Source organism: Rattus norvegicus, chromosome 19 (assembly GCF_021556685.1).
Source record: "Rattus norvegicus strain SHRSP/BbbUtx chromosome 19, alternate assembly SHRSP_T2T, whole genome shotgun sequence".
Lineage (NCBI taxonomy): Eukaryota > Metazoa > Chordata > Mammalia > Rodentia > Muridae > Rattus > Rattus norvegicus.
This window is the reverse complement of record NC_141552.1, coordinates 60,576,872-60,600,504: the sequence shown is the minus strand read 5'-3', so window position 1 is coordinate 60,600,504 and position 23,633 is coordinate 60,576,872. Positions and strand designations below refer to the sequence as shown.

General features: G+C 51.9%; 1 protein-coding gene across 5 annotated transcripts in view; it reads right to left on the bottom strand.

Moving 5' to 3' along the window:
- The window catches only part of Cmip (c-Maf-inducing protein), a 205,758-nt gene that overhangs the window by 22,884 nt on the left and 159,241 nt on the right, over positions 1-23,633 (bottom strand). For all 5 annotated transcript variants that reach the window (NM_001163273.1, XM_087594259.1, XM_087594258.1 and 2 more), the window contains 6 exon segments: positions 636-989; positions 6,144-6,248; positions 7,710-7,813; positions 10,689-10,769; positions 14,779-14,841; positions 21,896-21,937. In NM_001163273.1, the coding sequence (NP_001156745.1) occupies positions 636-989; positions 6,144-6,248; positions 7,710-7,813; positions 10,689-10,769; positions 14,779-14,841; positions 21,896-21,937 (749 nt within the window).

Sequence of the window (23,633 nt, the reverse complement as noted above, 5' to 3'; positions counted from 1 at the left end):
GGGCATAGAGTCTGGCACTGGCTTTAGCAGGCCTTCTAGTCTTTTCAAGGGCAACAGGTAGTACAGACAGATGATTGCCGCCTTCCTAAGACACTAGACTACAGGAGGAACTATGTCACAGTAAGTGCCCCCTGGGGGACATACACCTAGTTCCATGTGTAACCATGTATAACATGTTATACACATTCAACTTTAGACACCACGGTGCTTATCTGAGAACATGGAAGACCCCAACATGTCCCACCCTCTGTTCTGGTTTACGGGTCAGGTGGCTGGAAACCCCTCCACCTTCTGAACCCTAACCATGTTGCCGTGTGCCCATGACCGAGGACAAAGGCTAAACGGCCGGTGACATGGCAGGGTGCTGGAGAACCCTGACCCCGGTTCACAGACACACTTGCTTTTTTGTTAGTTTTTGAGACAGGGTCTCATTCAGTAGCTCACGCTGACCTTGTACCCAGCCTGCCCTTGAATTTGCAGCCATCCTCCTGCCCTAGAACCAGGACACATTTGTCTCTGCACAGTTTGCATACCTAACTCGAGCATGTGCGCACGCACCCCTATAGGGCTCAGGATGGCAGCGGGACCAGCCTCCCAAACCCAGCCCTCCCCACAGCGGGTTCCAGGGTACTCACAGCAGCTTGAGGATCTCCACATGACAGCCGAGCGTGCGGCCTGCCTGGGGGCCCAGCTCGATGCTCATGGTGCCACACGCCGGGCTGACCATGAGACAGTCAATAAGGTTGGGCTCGCTGTCATTGCCCGTGCTGGCTGTCAGCGCCGGCTTGGCAGTGCTGGTGCGCTCCACCTCTACGTGGACCTCGCTGGAGGCCACGACCACCGACTTGAGCCGTGGCTCAGACAATGTGGCTTCCTGAGACACCAGGTCCGGGCTGGGGTGCAGCAGGCGCAGAGGTAAGGTGGGCTTCCGGTCGCACGGCTGCTGGCAGCCGTTCCGGATCTCTTTCAGGCTGGGGGAGTTGTCGCGGCTGGACGGGGAGAAGAGAAATAGCAAGTGAGTGAAGGGTCCGCCCTGAAAGCCAGAAAGGGAAACACTGAACGGAGATGAATAAATCTCTCTACACCTGGGATGCTGAGGCAGGAGGATGCTTGCCAAGTGTCAGGCTAGTCTGGACTACCTGATAGGTCTCTGTCTCAGAAAAGCAAACTGAAAACACATAACAACAACAACAAAACAAAACAGACGACAAACCAGAAGGTCATTGGTGTGACACAAGCCCCTACCTCCTCAGTACTCAAACCAGCTCTGCCGGTTTCCCTAAAACCTCTGTAACAGGGCCACAATAGAGTGGAGCTGTAGTGAAGTCCAATTAGAAACAAAGAAGTAAAGGCTTGGCTTGGGGGACACAGCTCAGCATGAGGAGCACTGGATCTGGAGTCCGGACCCCGCTGCCCGTCTCCATAACCTACCATAGCCCAGCACAGTAGGCACTCAGCAAATACCTGCTCAAGGAGTAAACACTGGCACACCCGTATCAAGGCCATCCCTCTCTGGGACAGCCACCTAGCCCTGGCACAGCCATCCCAACACCGACCCCGGATCCTTCCTGATACACCTCTAACAACTGAGGAGTCCATGCCTGTTCCCACTTGTTTCCTGAGGTGAAGCCGCCCCTCCTACCTTGATGCCACCACATCCTTCAGATGACATTCCTCATGTGCCCTAGCCAGGTGAGAGAACAAAACATCCACCCTCCTCCTGGGAGCCCACAGCCCACTCCTATAGCACCCAAGACCCACATTCTGGCAAGCCTGGAATCTCCGGGGTCTTTCTGGACTCGCCTGGAGGGTATGATGTTTGTGCTTGGTATCACGAGGTGTCACAAGGTGGTGACTGAGGCAACGGCTGCTTAGAAAATGTGAAGCCAAACACTGGTGTTTAGAGCTTTTTCACAGAAGGACTTGTCGGGAGTCTTGACCTGATAAAGCCCCTTCCAAAGTTACCCCTAACTCCCGGGACGGCATCCCCAGGCACGGTAGCAGGAGCTATATGTTCCGGGGCTGATGTCCTCGCCTCCAGGTAAGACTCCATTGGTCAAGTGACCTCTTGGATGTCACGGCTCATGAACCTAAGCGGCTGGATCCCAAGCTAAGTCTCTGCTCTTGAGGCTAAGTAGTACCAACCAGGCTGTCTTTTTTTTTTTTTTTTTCCCCAGAGCTGGGGACCCAAGCCAGGGCCTTGCACTTGCTAGGCAAGCGCTCTACCACTGAGCTAAATTCCCACCCCCCAGGCTGTTGTTTAAGGTCCCAAGACTCTGTAGGTTTCTCCTCTAGGAAGTCCCCTTTGGTTTCCTCTTCCTGCCAGGAACACGTTCCGGCCTGAACTCCAAAACCATAGCTTTTGTACCCCGGTGGATACTAGGCCATTCCCCTGAATCAGGGAACTTTTGAAACACCGCCCCCAAACCCCTCCTCCCCACCCAAACTCAAGGAGCTCATCGGCTCTAGGGCAGGCGGATATAAGCAATGGTCAGGGCTTCCACAAGACTAAGCACAGCACCAGGGGTGACCAGAGCAGCTGCTTCCTGGGTTGGCAAGATGGCTCAACAGGTAGGAAGATTTACCCCCTAAGCCAGACAACCTGAGTTCGATCCTTAGGCCCTACAGGGTGAAGGTCAGATTGACTCTTTTAAGTTGCTCTCCGACCACTCGAGCCTCTCCACAGTAAATAAAGCAAGTAGAAAAACAAATGTAAAGTAATTTAAAAAAGGAGGAGGAAGAGGAGGAGGAGGAAGAGGAGGAGAAGAGAAGAAGAAGAAGAAGAAGAAGAAGAAGAAGAAGAAGAAGAAGAAGAAGAAGAAGAAGAAGAAGAAGAAGAAGAAGAAGGAGAGCTATTTGCACATGTCCCTTTCACACCTGCCACGTGTGCCAGGTCTCCACAGAGAAGCAAGCACGGGCACTGTGTATTGGCGTGCAGGGCTGGGCCTAGCACTGTGGTCTAAGTGGCAGCTCCAGGACTACGTGCAAGACTTGCGAAGAGGCTCAGGGAAGGTCTGAATCCATTTTGCACCCACCGTGAGCCAGGACTGAGCACAGCCCACTGAGGGCGCTTAATAAACACATTTTGGCTTTGCTGGGGGAAGGCAATCACTTGGTTCTATAAACCTATGAACTCCATAGTGGGCGGAAGCTGCATGTGGTCTGAGAGGCGGGGCCTGTGGATCTCCATGGGCTCAGATTTTATTCGGGGGGCCCTGTGCTCAGCTCTCTAGCTCCCTGTTTGCCTCGACCCTAGCCGAGGAGTGGATTTTCAAGGCCTCTTGGCCCTGCTCGGTGATTTTCCAGACAGCCACGTTAACCTGGGTCAGGCTGTCTGTTCTTTCAAGTGTGGGAACATCGTGTGCTCACCGGGAGTGGTGCGGAGGCCTGGAGGACACTGGGGAGGGACTGACCAATGGGCCGAAAGGAAACAACAACTTGGCAGGCCTGGAGGAAGAGGGAGCCATGTCATCAGCTGGGACCCCCAACTCGAGGGCTTCCAGGGGCTCAGCTGTGCACTGCTGAGAGCCAAGGCCAGACTGCGTGGGAGGAAGGACGATCTAGCTTATCCTCCTCGTGCCTTCATCTTGACGGCCCCTCATGACGGAAGCCCTGAAGCCCTTCTCTCTCACCCTGCAGCAGTAGCAGGGTGGTGGCTGGAAGGGCAATCCCATGACAACCCTCCCCTTCTTAAACTGTCTGATGGCTCGCCCATGTTCTCAGAACACATGAGCCAGGCCAGCCTCCTCTAAAGCCTCCTCTTTCTCAGTATCTGAGTCCCACACTTACATGCTGAACCTAAGCTTACTTCTTACTCATATTATAGTGTGTGTGTGTGTGTTTGTGTGTGTGTGTGTGTGTGTGTGTGTGTGTGTGTGTTGCAGTGTGGGCGTGTCTGTCTGTTTGCATGAATGTGGGCACATGCACGCAGTGGCCAGAGGTTGATGGCAGATGTCTTACTTGATTGCTCTCCACCTTATCTATGGCAGCAGAGTCTTGCAGTCAAACCTAAAGCTTGACCATTTCCCTAGGCCAGTAGCTAGGAAATCTACCACATCGCTAGGATTATAAATGGCTACGGAGCCTACTCACAAACCCTAGCTTTTACGTGGGTTCCCGGGATCTGAACTCTGGTCCTCACACTTGTACGGCAGGCACTTTACCTGTTGAGCTCAATCTGCTTTCAACACCAGCCCCGGGGAGTCCCTTCGTCCTCAGCTTCTCTCTCTCTAGTCTTAGCTGCACCAATTTCCCTGGGCTCCTGCTCTGTCCATGAGTAGACCCTGGGCAGGTAAGGCAAGAGGACTCCTGAATCCCCAGCCGACAAAGTCTGCACGGAACTGCAGCAGGCTGAGTGGCTCTGGTTCGGGGAACACGGATAGAAAAATGCTATGATCAACGGTAGTCCCGTCACCACTGGGCCATTGCATACACTGCTTCCTCTGCTCCTCTTCCTGCTTCCCTAAGTCTGGTGGTCTTGTCTTTAATAGGACCTCCCTGAAGGGCCCTTCTAAGTTCCTACTGGCAAGAGTTCTTAGCTCTAGTCCAGGGACTCCAAATTCCACCGAGACCACACCAGTTAATTCAGAATGGCACTGGGGAGCCCCGGTATTTGTTCCTCTTTTCTTTTTTGTAAGCTGAGTAGACCCTGTATTGTGCTGGCAAAAGTCCAACAGCTACGTCTCCAGAACAAAGGCTCTCTGATTGGTGATGTCACCAGCAACTGCGGGATGGGAGGGGATGTACAGACAGACAGACAGGAGCTGTCTTCCTAGGGGAAGGGGCAGCACAGTCTTTGAGCAGACTCCTGGGATCCAGCCATCTTTCAAAAACAGGGACATGGTTGGTCACTGCATTGAGAGGACTCCTCTCAATGTCAGGACCAGGACGGAGGGGTAGAAGACCAACTCTCCTCTCTCATGCCCTGATACCTTGAAACATGCCTGATCTGTCACAGCCCCATCCTTCTCTGCCTTCTGGTTTTAGTAGCTCCATCCACCCAAGGTCAGAGATTTCCAAAGGCACTAGGGCCTTTTTGTTGTGAGAATACTTCATTCAGTACATGCTGCACCTGACCCCCAGCCCCTGGCTCTACTAGTGCCTAGCGCCACCCCCCACCCCCACAGGTCTACCGGTGCCTAGACAGCAGGGGCCCCTCAGAGCTGTGTAGCGTTTCAACTCAACAACTGGGCAGCTGCAGCACCATGTCCTGCGTGACCTACAACACTACAGGAAGTAGCTCACAGATCAATAGCACCCGTGTCCTCCGGCATCCCCCAAACAGCCTTAACCAGAACAGATGGGTCTGGATCAAACCTTGGAGGATGGGTAAAGAGATATACAACTGAGTGAGTCACACCTCGTTTCCTGGGTCAGGTGTCTGAGCTGGGTCAGCAGACACCGGCTTCCACCTAAATCCTAGGCCCTAAAGCTTCCCCCTGCTCACAAGCAAACACCCATTCTGGTCCCCTCACTACTTGGGCTTTACCATGTGCACGGCCTGTCTCCCACCTGACAGGCTCTGGTGTAGTCAGGGATCTATGAGTCCCCTGAGAACATTTGCTTCAGGAGGGGAGGTGACCACAGGCACAAAACAATCACTTCCTAGCTCTGAAAATATACTCTTCTGCAGCCGGCATACAAACCCCATTCACCAAGACCCAAGATCCAAACGGCAAGTCTGGAAAATGCTGTAACATCCCCTCCCCCACGCACACGTAAACACACACACGTAGACTCTCTCCACGTCCGTCCCCTCCCCCTCAAGTCCTCACTATGTAGCCTTAAACCTGTCACTACCCTCCTGCCTTAGCCTAAAAGGACAGACGGGCGCTCATCCAAACACCCGAGTGCCACACACCCTGGCACTCCTGAGCAGCCTTTTGGCTCACTCCCTGAGCGCTACCTGTCCCATAGTGAGCAGCCTTCAGCCTAGGACACCAGTAGCTAGGGCCTAGGTGCCTCTGCCCTGTGGCTTCTGATGCTGGGCCTCATGCTCTCTTCTCAGCCCTAACCCAGGGCTGGCTCCACACCCCACGGCCATTTGCAGAGAGGGATGACAATCTGTCCTCTTCAGTGACACAATCCCAGGACAGGGTGGCCCTGTGCTCCCACCCGGACCCACGCAGCACACTAGCACTGACCTGTTGATGAACTCTTCATAGCAGGAATATATGGCAGCCAGGCACACAGCCACGAGGTTGGGCAGGACCCGGGGGTGTGGGCAGTGCCCTGTGGGGCCATGCATGCTGAAAGAGAGGACAGGGAGGTAAGGAGGCTGTGGAGGAGCTGTCGGCCAGAGGTGGAGTTAGGGAGGTGCGCCAGGTGGGAGGCCACCTCTTCTGTCAGCCCTCATGAGGCGGAGGAGAGCCTGTGCCACGTGGCTGGTGACTCAGGTCTGAGCTCCTAGCCAAGATGGGTGACAGCTCAGTGGCCTAGCCAACTGCTTAGACTCTACCCCTAGGCCTTGAGCTGTGTGAAGAGAGACAGACTCTCCTCAGCCAGTGACAGAGGATCAAACCTAGTTGTGACCGTGCAGCTCTAGCCTGGGACAGCGCCATCTGCACAGGTGTTTCGGAAATGACCATTCACGATGGTTTTAGTCTTAAAAGTGTGCTTTGCTAAAAACAATGTCATCTCGGGTCACCTTAGCTGAGCACTGGGCAAGCAGCACTACAGAGCCCTTAATAGGTGTCACTGTACTGTTTGTTATGGAGGCCTCTGTGCCATGGTTGTTTACCTGTAAAATGGGCTGACCTGTGTGTCTACGATGACACACGGAACCTCTCTAGGAAACTGCCATCGTGGCTGGTGTCACTGAGACAAGTCTGTCCTGCTCTGACCCCACAAACCAGAGTCAAGGTTAGAAGTGTGCACATGCATGCACGTGTGTGTGGTGGGGAATGGGGAGCTGACACCAGACCCTGCAGGACAACTGCCTGAGCACAGTCATATGCTGTGGGATTGCAGTGGGCACCGGTCACACAAATCAAAGTTTTGTAATTGGCTCAAGCTGGATATGAACTTGCGACGTAGCCCAAGATGAGTCTGGACTTCTGGTTCCCCTGACTCCATTTACCGAGGGCGGGGACCATAGAACTGCATTGGGATGCACGGCTTCCCTTGTACTGGGCGTGGATCCCAGGCTTCAAGCATGCTAGGCAATCTGCCTGCTGCCACATCCCCAGCCCCCAAGCCAGGTTTTCTTTAAACAAAGGAGAAATTGTACACTTCAGCTCACTGGGGTTGTCATAGTCATTGACCCGAATGGGCACTGGAGATCTCATTTCATAGATAAGGAAACTGAGGCACGAGGAGACCATTTGAAGAGGAAACCTTGCAGAATACAGGCCAACGTGAGCGGTCAACATTGCTCTTGTCCCTGGTCCTTGCTCCACCCTAAATACCCACAGCCCCCTGGGGAGGGGGCCACAGAGACAGGAACACGGTTCAGAAGCTCCCCTCCACCCCGCTAAGGGTTTCTTCATGTGTTAGCTAGTTATAATAACAATCTCCTGGGGACATCAAAGGAAGCGGGATCGTGGAGGCACAGTGGCAGACAGGCTCATGGTCACAAAACAAGCAAGCAGCTGGGACCATGCCCGATTCGGAGAGTCTTAGGTGAGGCACAGTTCTTCCCTGAGTGTCACAAACCAGGTAGTGTGGGGCAGGGAGAGGAGGGGGTGGCTGGGTGGGTAGGCAAGACACACCTTTGAATGAACTTCTTGACCACCTCCATGCCTGCGTTGAGCTCATTCAGGGCGAGGATGTACTCCTGGGTGAAGAGCCTCAGCCTTGGGCATTTCCCGAAGTCCTGGAGAGAGAGCAAAGGTAGAGCTCAGCAGGCATGGCCAGGAGGAGCTGGTGGAGGGAGACGCCACACATGAACTCACACCTCTAACGTTTCCCATGGTGAGGAGGAGTCCTGGAGCAGGCTGCATGTTTCTACTGCATGAACCTGCCGGCAGGCCGAGCTCATCAAGTCTAGGTCTGTCCTCTGTCAGACCCTTGAGGGTCAGATATTCTGCTTGGCCTCTGGTCACCCGGGAAACTACAAGCTCTTTTGAGGTAGCCACCTGAACCGATTCCCTGAGCTGGCGTCTAAGGTAGCCAGTCAGCAGTCTGAGAGATGCCAGTGTAGAAGTATACATAGTGAGAAGGGAAACTCATCTCTTAGGGTTGGGATTAGGTGGCTCTGGGCAAGCATAGCTCTGAGTACCCCTGCCACAGACATCGAGGAGACACCAGCTTCCTCCTGAGTTGGGATGAGCCCAGACACAGTTCCTCAGGGGCTTCTCTTGGTTTGGCAGACCCCAGACACCCCTTAGTCTCCGGCACGAGTCCAAAAAGAGTGTCTGAATATGAGAAGCCACCCTGGAAGGCACAGCCGGAAGCCAGGAACAATGGCACACACCTATGATCCTAGTTCTTGAGAGGCCGAGGCAGGACATTCGTCAGTCCGTGGCTAGCCTGGATTACACAGCGAGGGCCTACGCTCAAAGGAGAATGCTGGTGGGAACTGGAAGGCGATGTGGGTGTCAGGCGTGGGCGTGCAGGAGGCAGCCAGTGTGTAGGAACACAGCCAGGGAAGGGCAGCGTGGTTGTGTCACTGAAGATGGGGAAGGGAGGAAGCTGAGGTAATGAGGAGCAAGATGGCCACTTAACAAAGGTAGTGTTCCCAGCCTGGGGTACAGCTGCATCCAGAGCTCACAGGTGTCCATTTGTGGCCGCACTTGAGGCTTAATTATGGGCCCCGAGCAAGGACAAAGGGACTCTTACTGCTCTAGTGGAGTGGCATTCTCTGAGACTGACATCAATGGGTATAGGCAAACAAAGCCCGACCAGGAGGTACAAGCCGAGTACCCAGAGTGGCCCAGGGTCTTCTCTTGCCTCTGCCCTGTTCTGGAGAAGTGGGCAACAAGAAAGAGGAAGCACTTTTAGCAAAGGCCCAAATGCTATCCAACTGTGCTTATTCCCACGCTCAGTGGGAGATGCAACTCTAAGGGCTGTCAGGTACCGGTCCCCACTGGTCGGCCTGCCACTGGTGTCGTCTGCTCAGCGAGAGGAAGACACACTGGTGTTCCAACTCTGAAAAAAATCTATCTGGCCAGCAAGATGTCTCACGGGTGACACTTGAACTCATCCTGCCCCACTCGATGGGACCCCTTGAAAAAAATCAACTGGCAGGCTCAGGGGCAGAGTTCTGGATTTGACCCCCCCAGCATAGGAGTAGGGGTGGTTTTACTTACGGGGTGTCCCTTAAGGTCATTTGTTTACACAGGAGAGGGACAGAACTCAGAGAGGAGCTTAAGAAATGTGCAGACATACTCTCATGCTCAAGCACGTGTGCACACAGTGGGCATACACACATGCAGCACTCAGCTAGGAATGAGGTCCTGCAGGATGGGAGGCTCTGGAATACTTCAGCTTGCCTTCCTATCTAGGGAGAGGCCCACTGTGCTCCATTCATAGCTCCTGCTGTTCACCCTGCCTCCTGCTCCCTAATCAACCTGCATGTATGTGGTCAAGATCCTCCCAGAGCTATGCAGTGAGTGCATGGCCAACGTCACCAGACTGTCAAGCAGGCAGGGGCATAGCTCAGTGCTAAGAACACATACAAGGCCCTGGGGATTTTGCGTTCCTATCCTTGCATGTGCGAAGTGACCTCTCATTTCAGCGGGCCACCTCCCAAGCCATCCTTCGATGTACTTCTTCTAGCAAGAAAACGTCTCTTCCAATTCTTAACGACGCACCATGGTATCTGGTTCCGAAAAAAGGTATCCGGTAAATGTCCAGAAACACACCCGTTCTTCTCAGGCGCTGTCCGTGTTGGAGACCTGTGGTCAGCCAGCAGGTCTTGCTCCCTGAGTCTCTACATGCAGTACTATTTGCCATTCTCACAGGAAGTGCCTCAGACATTGAACGGCAGGTCCTTAAAGGGGATGATTAAGTTGTGTCTTTAGGTTTTTAAAAACGGACTAACTTCGACTCTGGTTAGATTTCCCCCTACTGTGTGTGCCCCTGGTCACCTTTGCCTTTACACGGGACAGGCTCTCATGTAGAACAAGCTGACCTTTAACTCATTACGCAGTTGACAGTGACCTCGAACTGACTTGCCTGCTCCCATTCACCTTCCCTAGGGTCCATTACCCACTTGGTTTACGTGATGCTGGAGACAGAACTTGGGGTCTCATGCATGCTGAACAGGTATACTATTAACCAAGCAACACCTCCAGACCCCGAAATGTCCTTTGTCTGTGTTAGGGTCCTATTTGGGTAGAGTTGAAGGGTATGTTATTTCCTGAGTCCTGGCTGGACTGAGGTGACAAGCTGGAGGGAGAAAGATCCCCGGGGCAAGGTTCCACAAGTCACCACTCAGATGTTGACATTTACGTCCAGCTGAGACCACAACTGCTGAAGGCCTTCTCACCCTGAATCCCGCTCTCACCCCCTATACCACACCCTTCGCTGAGCCCAGGCTATCCCTTCAAGAGTGAAGAGCCCCACTCCACAACCCGGAGAGCGGAGTACTGCCTGCATCCCATAGTGGGGACCACTCAATGGAAGCCATGATCCCAGTAACAACATCTATCCTGACCTACAAGGGATTTTGCTGTCTGCTCGATTGGAGACAGAGGGTCCTGAAGGACAGGCCACACCCAGCCACCCACGGCTGTCCAGGTACTCACCATATTATGCTTAAGGATCCTCTGAACCACTGGCGTGAACACCTCGATGACCACCATAGACCGGGGCCGCTCTCTGCAGTGCTGGGGACGGGAGAAGGGTGCAGCCAGTCAGTGTAGGCTGGGGGAGCCCCACCCATGGCCTGCTGCTTCCAGAGGCCACACGATGATACCAAGCCCACTAAGAAGATGGTTTGCTTTGCTGAATGATGCAGCTCGTTGAGGAAGACCTCATGCTTCAGAGCAGAGTTAGGCTCAGAGCACAAATGCCAAGCGGGGATGTGTTCCAGCCTCCCCAGCGGTCGACTGCTCACAGCACCACAGCATACTTGTTTGCAGGCATTTATTTTCTCATTCCAACATTTCACACTTGGTTGGCCTCTGAGTGTCCCTTCTAGGGGTCTAGACCCAAGGTTAAGGGCTCAAATCACCAACGACAGTAGTATATAGTAGATTTGCCTTGAGCTCTGTTGGATAGCATCCCGTCCCTCCCCGAGCCTTTGCAAGCACTGAGCTCTGACCCTTCCTAGCAGCCTGGCACTCCCAGAGCTCTGTACTCAGGTTAACTGGCACTGACTGAGATGCAGAGCCCTGAAATAATAGGTCCTTTTTTATGCAGAGTCTTAAGGTACTTTTACGCAATGTTTTCAGCATGCCTATTCTGACGATTTCCTACTCAGGGTGTCCTGTCAGCACTCTGAAGTTTGGGGTTTTGGAGCATTTTGAATTTCAGACTTGGGTACTACAGATGCTCAACCCATGGCTGAAACCACAAAGGCACGAAGCCTGTGCAGTATGGGGTGTTCTTATGTGGTGGTAACTCTCACAGGGTGTGCGGGAGTGCTCCCTGCAGGGTTCTCACAGCTTCTCGTCCCTTCCTTTTTTGAGACAGGGTCTCGCTAAGTAGTTCAGGCTGTCCTGGAAATCAAGGTCCTCCTGCCTCAGTTTCCCCCACCGCTGGGATCACAGGTGTGAGTTACCACAGCTGGTAACTCCTTTCTTTGCAATGCTTCTTTGGGGGTCCCTGGAGATGACTCAGAAAAGTGCTTGCTGGGTTCCATCCCTAGAACCCATGTTAAAAACAAACTAACAGACATGGACTGGAGAGATGGCTGAGCAGTTAAGAGCACTGACTGCTCTTCCAGAGGTCCTGAGTTCAAATCCCAGAAACCACATGGTGGCTCACTACCATCTGTAATGGGATCTGATGCCCTCTCCTGGTGTCTCTGAAGACAGCTGCAGTGTACTCATATACATCTATCAATCACAATGAATAAATCTTAAAACAAACCGGGAATGAGTGGGGAGGGTAGCTCCATGGTTACCACGGCTTGCTGTTCTTGCAAAGGGTGGGAATTTCCAAAAAGGTAGTTCACAGCTACCTATAAACTCCAATCCCAGGATATCGGATACCCTCTTCTGGCCTCTGTGGGAACCCACCTAAATCTAACATGTGACATACATTTTTTTTTTAAAGATTTTATTTATTTTATGTATGTGAGTACACACTGTTGCTGTCTTCAGACACACCAGAAGAGGGCATCAGATCCCATGACAGATGGTTGTGAGTCATCATGTGGTTGCTGGGAATTGAACTCAGGACCTCTGGAAGAGCAGTCGGTGTTCTTAACCCCTGAGCCATCTCTCCAGCCCCTGTGACATACATTTGTAAGTACATAAAACTAAAACCAACATGCTTGTGACCCCAACACTGGGAGACTGAGAGACAGCAGTGGGGCTAATTGGCAAGCCACAGGCCGGTGAAGAAGCCCTGTGTCAAAATATAAAACCTGTCCGAGGAAGGGAAGGCACTCGAGGTTGTCCTCTGAATTCTGCACACATGTGCACACGTGTGCATGGATAGTCACCCACACACATACATACATGCACAGATTCCACTGGGTGAGCAGGCCACAGTTAACCGAGGAACACCTTGATTGCCTCAAAATTCTGGCAACTGACAGAATCTGCTATTTGAGTCTATGGGTGGATTTCGGTTTCTAACTCAACTCGATGAGTGGTTTTTGGTTTTTTTGTTTTTTTAAAATTAAAGTAAGGTAAAAAAAAATGGACAAGATAGAATCTTTTGTTGGTTTTTGTTTGACCGTTTAAGGCCATTTCAGAAAGGTATTTTCTGCCTCCAATCTCATTCCTTCTGTAAGATTCAGCAGGCTGGTCTGATAAGCTGGAGAACATTCTAGATGTAGAGCAGCCTCTGACTTCTCAGCCATCAAACACAGTTTCAAGCAGTGATGGGGAATCAAATGCAGAGACTCAGTGGAGTTAATGCTAGGCACGTATTCTACCACTACACCTTGCTTTGAAATTGAATTAGGCCTTCAGTAACCTTGCCCCACTGACCTGCTTGCACCTATGAGCCCCTTGCCCCAGAAAGAGTTCCATTTGCAACTCTTAGTAAGGTCAATGGACCTGAGGAGAAAGAGCCCAGGGCTTTCCTGGGAAACCAGAGCAGCAAAATTTCCTCAAACCTTTGTGTCTGAGATCTGGAAGTCCAGCTGGAAGGGCTGTCTAGAAACTCCCCAGACAGGCTCAGAGGCGCCAGGGAGCTGGTGAGGGGGGCTTTGAAGCAATGAAGCTCCTCTCCCAGGGCTTAGCCACCAGAGCAAAGACAGCCTGAAGCCCCATGGCCCTGGTCGTGTTCTTATCTCTCCATTTAGATCCCAGCAGGGACTGCCCAGGGCCCATTTTCTCCTACTTTGTTTTATGCTAGCAGGGACCCCAGAGAAAGACTTACTTGTGGAGGGGGACTAGTGAGGTTGCTCAGCAAGTAAGGGTGTTTGTCACGAAGCCTGACAACCTGAGTTGGATCCTTAAAACCCACAAGGTTAAAGGAGTACATGGCTTCTAACAAGTTCTCCTGTGACCTCCATACACTCACCATGGCTTATGTGTGCACAAGCGTACAGAGTAAGTAAATAAATCGTTTAAAAGACTTTAACAAAGGTCAACTTTTCTGGAATAAACACTGCTTAACTATGAAACCGGGAGAAAGGCCGGGCGGGGCTCCCTTACTTCATCTGCCTGGGAGCTGACACTGAGCTCTGAGGCGGAAGCTCCTCTCCTGTGTGGGACTGCTGTGCGGGTAGTTGCTTGCCTACTTGGACCAAAGGGCCCATCACCTATAACACTTGAAGAAAGGGACTTGTGTGCTGGGTCCTAAACTGCCCCCTGGGTGCCATGGGCTGGCCAATGTGTGAGTCACTGGGAAATGTCACCTTATAGGAGAAGCAGAGTCAAACAGAACACAGTCTTGCCCCATTTTCCAATGTCTCCAACAGGCAGCATGAGGTTGTAGAGGGGGGCAGGGACCCACATGGTACCCAGGAGAACCAAGGAAGGAGAGAACACAAAGGAAATTAGTCGGCGGGGCTACGGCATGGCAGTGCTGGGGAGGCGAAAGAAGCAAGCCTGTGTCTTTCTAAGGATATCAAGTTATTAGAGCAAACACACACGTGCGCGCGCACGCACATTCACAGAGAGAGGGGAGGAGGAACGGGGGGGGGGGGGAGCGCTCGAGCGTGTGTGCAAAGGACAGATTTGTGTGCCAGTCCAGCCCCCAAGCTGCTGAGCTGTGCTTTCTGGGAAGGCCCTGTCCCCTGGTGTGCCTGGGTATGCTGCAGACAAACTCTGCTGGGAGGTTGGCACCAGGTCCCTGGGCATGCTGCCCTAGTCTGTAGCTCCTCCAAGCTGACCTGGCACATGATGCCAGTTTCCCTTGTCCAGGGAAAAGCCCTGCTTTGCCGGGCCCCTACCCTGGGCCAGTCAGTGCTCAGAGGAGCCTCAGCTAAGAATAACCCAGCTCTGACGTCAGGAATCTAGAAGACTGGCTGCAAGCTGCCTCCCAAGACAGCCAGGAATAGTGCACAGAAAAGCCAGACGCCCGGTTCTTCCTCAGCCTGTCTGGCAGAGGACAGCAACCCCAAGAATGGGCACCTGGACGCCTTCTGCCTGCATCTGGCACCCTGACCAGGTTGCCAGGTAGGCTTGGCATTCAGCCGGGGCATTCAGACCCATCTAGTTGGCACACCGTGGTGGCGGTGGCCTCTTGCAGCCCATGGCGGTGATACTGTACCTTGCAGAAGAACTCGCAGAGGTCTGGTGGTGGGTGGTTGTTCTCCAGCAGAGGCGCAATTGCCTACGAGAAAACAAACAGCCATCAGTCAGCGGGATCTGGGGTGGGGGTGGGGGTGTTGTGGGAGGAAGGGAGGGAGGGGTGCAGTCTGCAGAAGAGAGCCACTCTAAAAGATAGGAACAACCCTCTACTCTCCTTCAGGTAGAACGCCTTTTCTTTTTCCTTTCTTTTTTTTTTTTCTTTTCTTTTTTTTCTTTTTTTCTTTTCTTTTTTTTTTCGGAGCTGGGGACCGAACCCAGGGCCTTGTGCTTGCTAGGCAAGCGCTCTACCACTGAGCTAAATCCCCAACCCCTAGAACGCCTTTTCTTTTCTTTTTTTTCTTCTTTTTCTCTCTTTTTTCTTTTTTTCGGAGCTGGGGACCGAACCCAGGGCCTTGCGCTTGCTAGGCAAGCGCTCTACCACTGAGCTAAATCCCCAACCCCTAGAACGCCTTTTCTAAGGTACAGACCAGAGCTCCAGAATTCGGGAAGTCTCCAGGCTAGACCCACAGTGAAGACAGCTAACTTTAGGGGCTTCATGACTAGCTGGCATTTATCCATACCGCCCTCAAGCCCACAACTTCTGACTAAGCAGCAGGACATCTTACTGGGTGAACATGATGCTATTTCCAATAAGGGATCTTGGCACCTTCTACGTTTCTAGCTCTGTGGGGAGCTGGGCTCCTGGCAGCAAACTAGGGGCTGAGCATCCAGGCTGGGCGGAGCCCTGGATGATTCTGATCTTGTCCTGTCCTAGTAACAAGAGTGCTGGAATAGGTGGCTTTGTCTCAAACGATCCTTAAGCTGGCCCTGGGAAAAGTGGGGTCCGAAAAGTCTCTGCAGGTGTCGGATGCGCAGTCATCAACAAGTGGGGTTCCTTATCCATCAGCTGATTGTGCTTTGTGGGGTGCCAGTCCTGTGTGCCACAGGAGGCCCAGGATAGCTAGAGCCTTGTCTTGTTAAATATAAACAGTAGCTTCCTTGCATGTGACAACCCAATGGCCTCTAAACACACTCCAGGTCATATTAAAGCAGGGTGGGGTACCCCTTCACTCCTTGAGCAACTGCTTGGAAAGTCTCCTTGGGGCTCGCCGTGTAACAGCAGAGGCTGGTTTTAGGGGGGTATCATGGAGAAGACTGTATAAAGGAGATTAAGCCAAGTCCAGGAGTCATCCAGTCGCTCAGGAAGCTGAGACAGGGGAACTGGAATCGGACAGTCAGCCTGCATTACAGAATGAGTTCCAGGACGGCCCGGAACAGGTCTCTGAGTGTGTACTGAGACCTTATTTTCAAATAACACGTTATGAGAGAAAAGTGCTATCATGCAGCACGGCGATGGGGTGTTTACAAAGTGTGTGTGAGGCCCTGGGTTTAATGCCAAGTCCCAGAGAGGATCGTGGGGAAGAGTCCAAAACATGGAGATTGCGGGTGACCAGGTAACTCAAGTGGGCGGTCTTCTGAGATGAAGTCATTTCAACAGAGTGGCCACAGGCGACACCTTCAATTTCAACTGGAACAAAACTAATGGTTTTTGGAAGAAGGTTAAAAAAGATATCACCTTCTCATTCTGGTTCCATTTCTATCGCTGGGCAGTCCCAAGTAACCTAGGTCAGGGGTTCCTAGCCCAGTGCAAGGCAGGTTCCCACCTCGCACCATCCCACCTGATGAAATGACAACATCTCAACAGTGGTCCTCTAGCAGTCCACGTGGCTAGAACTGTGTGACTTGTCCACGGGCAAGGAGACAACTGGTCTGCTGAGAACGGGAGCCTGAGTTTGGAGGGGTGGGGAAAGCACCAGCCCAGGGTATGCAGCAAAGCCAGCAGCAGACCCGGGCCTCGGAGCCACGTTTGTGACCTCATGTTGAGTTACTGTTCATTCTATGTATTACCGAGGAACAAGTCTGGGGACAATGACTACGTTGAAGGAGAGCGAGGGACAGTACAAAAGACAGTGGGTAAGCCTCTGAGTGACCTAAGCAGCCAGGACACCCTTTCCTCCCCCTCCTGGAAGCACACCATGCCCAGTTCTCTACTCCAGAGCCAGGAGACCCAGCACAGGCAGGCAACCCAGCCAACGCCTGGGTTAAACAAAGGAAGGTTTCAGGCCACAGTGGCGGCAACAGGATGGGAGGCCCCTTCCCTAGCTCTTCTCGGGTACCAGTGCAGGGCAGGGTGTGGTCCCCTTGGGTTGGGTCCCTCTAGTTCCTACCAGGTCTCCTTCCTAATGGATGTGAATTACAGCGTTGTGTAGGGGGGCAGGCTTAGCATTGACAGCAGCTGTCAAGTGCCCCATTCATGTCATCCCTTCACTGACCCATAGGCCCACAGGGACAGATAGACGGTGGGTCAGGGAAACCTCCAGGCCTCTGCTGGGTCATAAAGTGATGACTGTATTCAAAAGATGCATTGATATAAACGGATAATAATTTTCGTGGAATCTTTCCAGAAGCCGTGCCCTTTGCTTGTCATGTTAGATATGATGGCTCACGGAGAATCCTGAGCCAGCCCATGAGAAAAGAACCAAACTGGCATTTTACAGAGCCTGGAGCACTGAAGTCACTGGACCGGAAAGAACAACAGTTAAAGAAAAATAACAGGCATGTCCAACCTGCAGCCTTTGGATTGCCATGAATGCAGTTCATAAAACCACGAACTTACAAAAGCACGACCAGATCTGGTGAGGTGCCTGGAGAGTTAAGGGATTGCTGTGCAAGCTTGGTGACCTGAGCTTGGTCCCAGGAACCACACAGAAGGGACAACTGAATTGCTTCCACAGGGTTGTCTGTTGCTCTCCACACATACACCATGACACGCATGCTCCTTGATCCCATCATCACCCATACACACCGTGCACATACACAATAAGTAAACTTCAAAGCACTGAGGGGTTTTGGTAATTATCTTGGTAACCCAGGGCACGGCTCCTGAGCACGAATTCTGCAGATAACCAAGTTGTATCATTATGTCAGAAGACATCTTTATAAAGTATGTCTTGTGAGAGGGTGAACTGGCCTTAAGGGGTCAAGATATTTCTGTCCTGGGCTGGAGAGATGGCTCAGTGGCTAAAAGCACTGACTGCTCTTCCAGAGGTCCCGAGTTCAAATCCAGAAACCACATGGTGGCTCACAACCATCTGTAATGAGATCCGATGCCCTGTGCTGATGTGTCTGAAGACAGTTACAGTGTACATAATAAATAAATTAAAAAAAAAAAGATATTTCTGTCCCAAAGTCCTCTTGAGAGTAAAGGCCAGAGAGGAAGGATGTGACACTCTGACAATGCCCAAGGTACCTTCAAAAGGAGAATCCACTCTCTGCAACTGTCGCTATGAGGAAGGAGAGGCATTTGAGCAAGAAATTCACAGAAAGCCCTGGAAGGTTCTCCGGGTTACACTGACAGGCGGAGTGACAGATGTGGAACACGTCCTTGTTACCCTGCTCCCATGAAGAACAAGAGACATGGCAGAAGCTACTGCTGGAGATGAATTATCTCTGAGGATGGCGATGGGCGAAGGCAAGATCACCTTCCCTCCCTTTTTCAATTCTAAGACTAGACAATCCAAGTGTCACCCACGCTAGCGGGAGGAAATGCTCTGCCGCCAAGCCACATCCCCAGCCCCTCACTAGGGGGACTGTAGGCAGGGGGATCTCCCGCTGAAGCAATCTTGCAGCCCCCTTGTTATTTCCAGAAAAGGTCTCATTAAGTTGGCTGGGGCTGGACAGAACTCATTCTGTAGCCCCGGCAGGCTCTGACGTTGTGATCCTCCGGCCTCAGTCTCCTAAGTACCTGTGACGGCAGGCTTGGCTCAGAACCTCATCATCAACAACCACCACAAAGAGATATCAGCAACGTCAAGGCTAAGTCAGAGCTCTCTTCATGGACTCCTCGCCTATGTATTCAAAAACCCTGGCTCAAAATTATTTGGAAGAAAAAAACAACAACAACAAAAACCAGTCTCTGGACAGAAAGCAGAGACTTCTGCTAATGTTCCCGAGGCTCTACCACGGGACAGCTGGCACCTGCTCACACTGCACTGGATACCTACACTCAGATGCACAGAGGCTCTATCAATACATCCTGTCTCCCAGAGACTTAGTAGTGTCTGACACCCTCGGGGGTCCTCAAATCACCCACAGGTCCTGAAGGGGATTTTTTTCTTTTGGGCGGTGCTGGGAATTGAACCCAGGACCTTGCACTTGCCAGCTAGGTGTCCCAGGTACCAGACATTGTCTTGTATGTGTATGAAGGTGCACCATGTGAATGCCTGGAGTCAGGGACGGTGGCTAATCACCATGAGTGCTCCCCAAGAGTAACAGGTACTCTTAGCTGCTGAACCATCATTCCAGACCAGGGACAACTGTTCTCAATAACGCTAAAATTTCTTCAGGTGGGCTGAAGAGATGGTTGTGCCAGTAAGAGCACTGGGTGCTCTTGCAGAGGGCTCGGTGCAGTCCCAACACCAACATGGCCGCTTAACTATCCCTCTCCACAGTTGTAGAGAGGAGCCAATGGGCTCCTCTGACTTCGAATGGCACTCCCGGCACACAGTATGCAGACATGCGTGCAGGAAAAACACCCCCACACAGAAAATATTAATTAAATTTCTTCTTCTAGTAATTGTCACAGCTGGGTCTAGGTTCTGTTAGCTTGAGCCCCCTGTGTTAGCATTAAGTCTGCTCTCTCTACCATTGTGGGAAACGGGCCTGTCCTGTGTGTGTGTGTCAGCCCATGTGCCTCTGCTGATACCCAAATGGTACCCACTGACGGTTTCTATGGTTTGGGGGATCTGGCTGGTGGAATGAGAAAAGCTCACTCAAGTTCTGATAGAAAAGTGGGTACACAGAGAAGGGCCCAGCGCTGCTACAGGAGACTGACTGTCAATAGGTTAACTAGGAGGACACACTCCAGGCCGAAGGGGGAGGCTCAGCAGATGTGGTTAGGATGTGATCTCTTAATGATGGTGGTTATGGCAGTGAGAGGATGCATGGGGGGAGGGGGAGACTAGAACGGTAGCGGGGGAGGTAAGGATGGGTCTTAATGTGGCCACTTTAGCAGGATCCTCAGAACAAACTTCTCCCCAAGGCTTTTGAGAATGCTGGAACTTCTTCTGGACACCTCTAGACCATGGTGTCCAGCAGGACCTGGGGACACAACATTCTCAGACTGGCACTGACCCAGAGGGTCTCACCGCTGCCTTGGGCACACTGGTCCATTCTTTAACCATCTTATCTCAGGTGACGTGCCCCCACCCTTCATGCAACCAGGCCCCGGAAGCGCCCCGCTGTCATTTCCTCTTAGCCCCACCCTCACTCTGGGCAGAAGAGACCAGCTGCTTCTCCCCTGTGCTCTCCCACCACCCAGAACCACCCCTGCCCTTGACTGATCTGCTGGGGGCCCTGGAATGGACTAAGCAAGTCCTCAATTATCAGGGCTGACCTCTGGTGGGACACGGCCGGGGTTTGGTGAACTCACCACCACGGGAAGTGAAGGCTTGCTTACACAAGCTAACTCACTGACAGGATAACCGGGAGAAGGTCCTGGGAAGTGCTCGGGGGCACCCAGGCTGGCTGACCCCATCCTGTCAAGAGCAGTCAAGGCAGCTAGAGTAGGTGCCGGACTGAAGGAGGAGGCTCTACCCACCCCACTGAGCTGTGAAACACCAGCAGCTCACCTCCTGGTGCAAACACAGGGGTCTATCTCAGCTGGATGAGCCCCAGGGGCACTGGAACTGGCCTGTCACTCCCAAAGCCACAGCCCCTCCTCACATCTCCATTTCCGGTTCTATTTCTCAGCTTTCCCGCACCCTCCGTGTGCTTCAGGCTCCAGCACCGCTGAAGCTTCAGCAGCCCACACGGCGTCGCCTTAGCCTCTGCGGCTCCGAATAAATGGTTTGCTCTTCCCCGGATGCTTCACTCATCTGGCAAACTCCTATGGATGCGTCAAAGCCCAGCTTAGATGCCACCCGCCCTGGGAAGCTCTCTGGCCACGTCTCCCAGGTTCTGTCGCTGCACACTGTGTACCTCTGTTTTGCAGTGTGTCTTCCTACGACTGACGAACTCTTACAAGCAGGGCGGTGTCCACCATTTGTGGACTCAGGTATGAGATGGATCTACAATTTGTGTCATCAGTTGCTGCCCTTCTAGTTAAAGTCGAAGTCTACCATTGTCTGGATAGCCTTCTGGGCTCCACAAAAAATGGCGGACTCCCTTTACCAGCAGGGATTCTCCTTCTCTGACCTTGTCTGGCGAGCTCAGAACACACACCTCTGCCTGAAGAATGTCATGCAGCCTTAGTTAGATTACAGGCTCAACTTCCTTTCTCCCAATATGAATCCATTCAGCTCACACCTGGAATGCCTCCCATGCTAATAAGGCATCTCCGTACCTTAGCTTTTAGCCAGTGACCTTTGTCCACCCTGGATATTCCTAACCCCTTTCCCCAAACTCCCTAATAACCTTTGATCTACCTGAATAAAGTTGATCCGTCTCCCCAAAGCTGGCCCCTCTGTGTCGTTATTACCGCCGTCTGAAACTCCGTTCATGAACTTACGTAACCTTCATCCTTGTGGGCCAGTGGCCGACAACCCCAGGGAGAAGAAAGACCCACAACTGGTGCAATCCCATTTCTCTCTTTTCCAGTAAGTTCTCAGAGCTTAAAGCTGCCCAGGGAAATATTTTACACCCAAGGTACTTAGAACACTGCTGAATTCTGAGAAAGACTAGCCTACCGTATGTACCAGAGCAGTATAATCCTGGTTTTATGTAGTGGATTAATTTTATGGGACATATCTGGGGCAAGAAAGAGGAGGTTTGCCTGCCCAGTGATGGCCTTGACTTAAGTCAAGGTGGAGACTTGGAAATGAGAGGGCAATGGAGACCTGCTTGTAGTGAACCCCAAAGACTGACCATCACAGCCACCGCCAGGTAGCTGGGATCTGCAGTGGGGAGGGGGAGGTGTGGGGGGAGTCAAGTGACTCAAGGCCTGTGGCTATGGCACACACTGTGCTCTGGGGAGAATCTCAGACTGGGTAGCAAGCTGAGGCTTGGGGAAGTAGGCTAGGGGGTATCAGGCAACTTACCACAATGATGTTCTCGTGCTCCTGAGTGGTCAGGTTTGTGTTCTAAAGAATTGGGTGGAGAAAGAAGGAAAACACGATCAACAGAAATGGGCACTTGATCCTGAGTATCCCCAGCACTGCAGACTGTTTCCAGTGCTCCCAACCCTCACCCCCAACCACATACAACGATCATTCTCTTCACTCAACAGACCAGGAAAGTAGCTACATCCTAGTTATTGTTAACTGCCAACTTAAAACAGTCCAGATTGGTCTGTGGGCGTGTCTGGAAGGGGCTATCAAGATTCGATTGTTGACTGATGCAGGAGGGCACAGCCCACTATGGGCGGCACCATGCCCTATGCAGCTGGTCTTGAGCTGTATAATAAGAAAGCAAGCAAGCTGAGCATGAGCCTGAGTGAGCTAGCAAACAGCGTTCCCTCATGGTGTCTGCTTCAAGTTCCTGCCGTGACTTCCCTCAATGACTGACTGTGACTTGTAAGTGGAAATAAACTCTTCCATTTCCTAAGTTACTTTTGGTCAGGGTGTTTTTTTTTTTCCCCTCACAACACAGAGAAATCCAGAACAGAGGGTAAAAGGAAAACTGAGCTCCCCACCCACGTCTCACAGCTCTGAGGCTTGGGGTGACTCATGTCTTGTTAAGACTCAGTCACTACTTTGGCAAATGGGGGTTCTGATAACAGCATCTCATGGGACTGTGGTCTGAGGATTCTGACTTAGTTTTAACAACACTCCTTAGAACCAGAGTGCAGGCTCATAACACGGAAGAAATCAGACCTTTTGTGAGTTCACACTCGGTGCCGGGTGAACCTTTTATTTTAGATCAATGTTATTTCGGTGGTTCTTCAGAGTAGGCTCCCAAGGTACACTGGTGTACCACGACGCCCCTCAGTTGTTCCAGCTAAATGAACATCTGAGCAGTAGACCTCTAAAACAGAACTAGGTTAATAAACTTGTTTGGGTTGTTTTTTTTTTTTTTCCCTCCTCTTGGATCTGGAATCTGTTAAACTGACTGTATTATTGCCTTCCTGTGAGTGTGTGAAGAATCATGGGAAATTTCAAAGTACTCGCTGTTCTCTTTTACGCCAGTCTACTATGTCTCTTCTGACGGATCCAGGCTGTCACCGGAGCCTACTTGCATTTTGTAACAGCCACATTTGAAGCTCAGAGCAACTCCTGACTCAATCAGAGTTGGCACGATGCAAGGACCCTTGCCCCCACCATCACAACAGACTAATGGGGAGTAGGCGCATTTAGCAGTTCTGCACTTGCTGAGGCCAAAGTAAAGGTGCTATGCTGGACTGGTACCATGCTGGACATCTGCCTTTGTACCAGACAGCCCTCCTGGTACAGGAAACGGAGACAAAGGCTCTAAGCACCAAGCAGGGGCCGCCCACCATCTTAAGGGTAAAGTACAAACAGAGTGTGCTTCTTTGACTGTAATACCTTTTTCCTTCTGTGGGGCCTATTTCTAGAGGACTCTTAAAAATGCTAGTCACTTTGAGTCACGGCAGATGAAAGCCGGCTCTGCTCTTCCCTTACGGTGGCAATGAGCTTTTAGAGCTTCAAAGAATTTGTTTTCCTCTTAGTATATGGATTCTATTTCGTTTTTTTTTTTTAACTTTGAAAACTTTCTCTGCTACATCCGCCCATCCATCCATCCATCCACCCATCCATCCATCTAGTATGTGGATGCACCCATGTCAAGGCACAATCGGGTGGAGGTCAGAGGACAATTCAC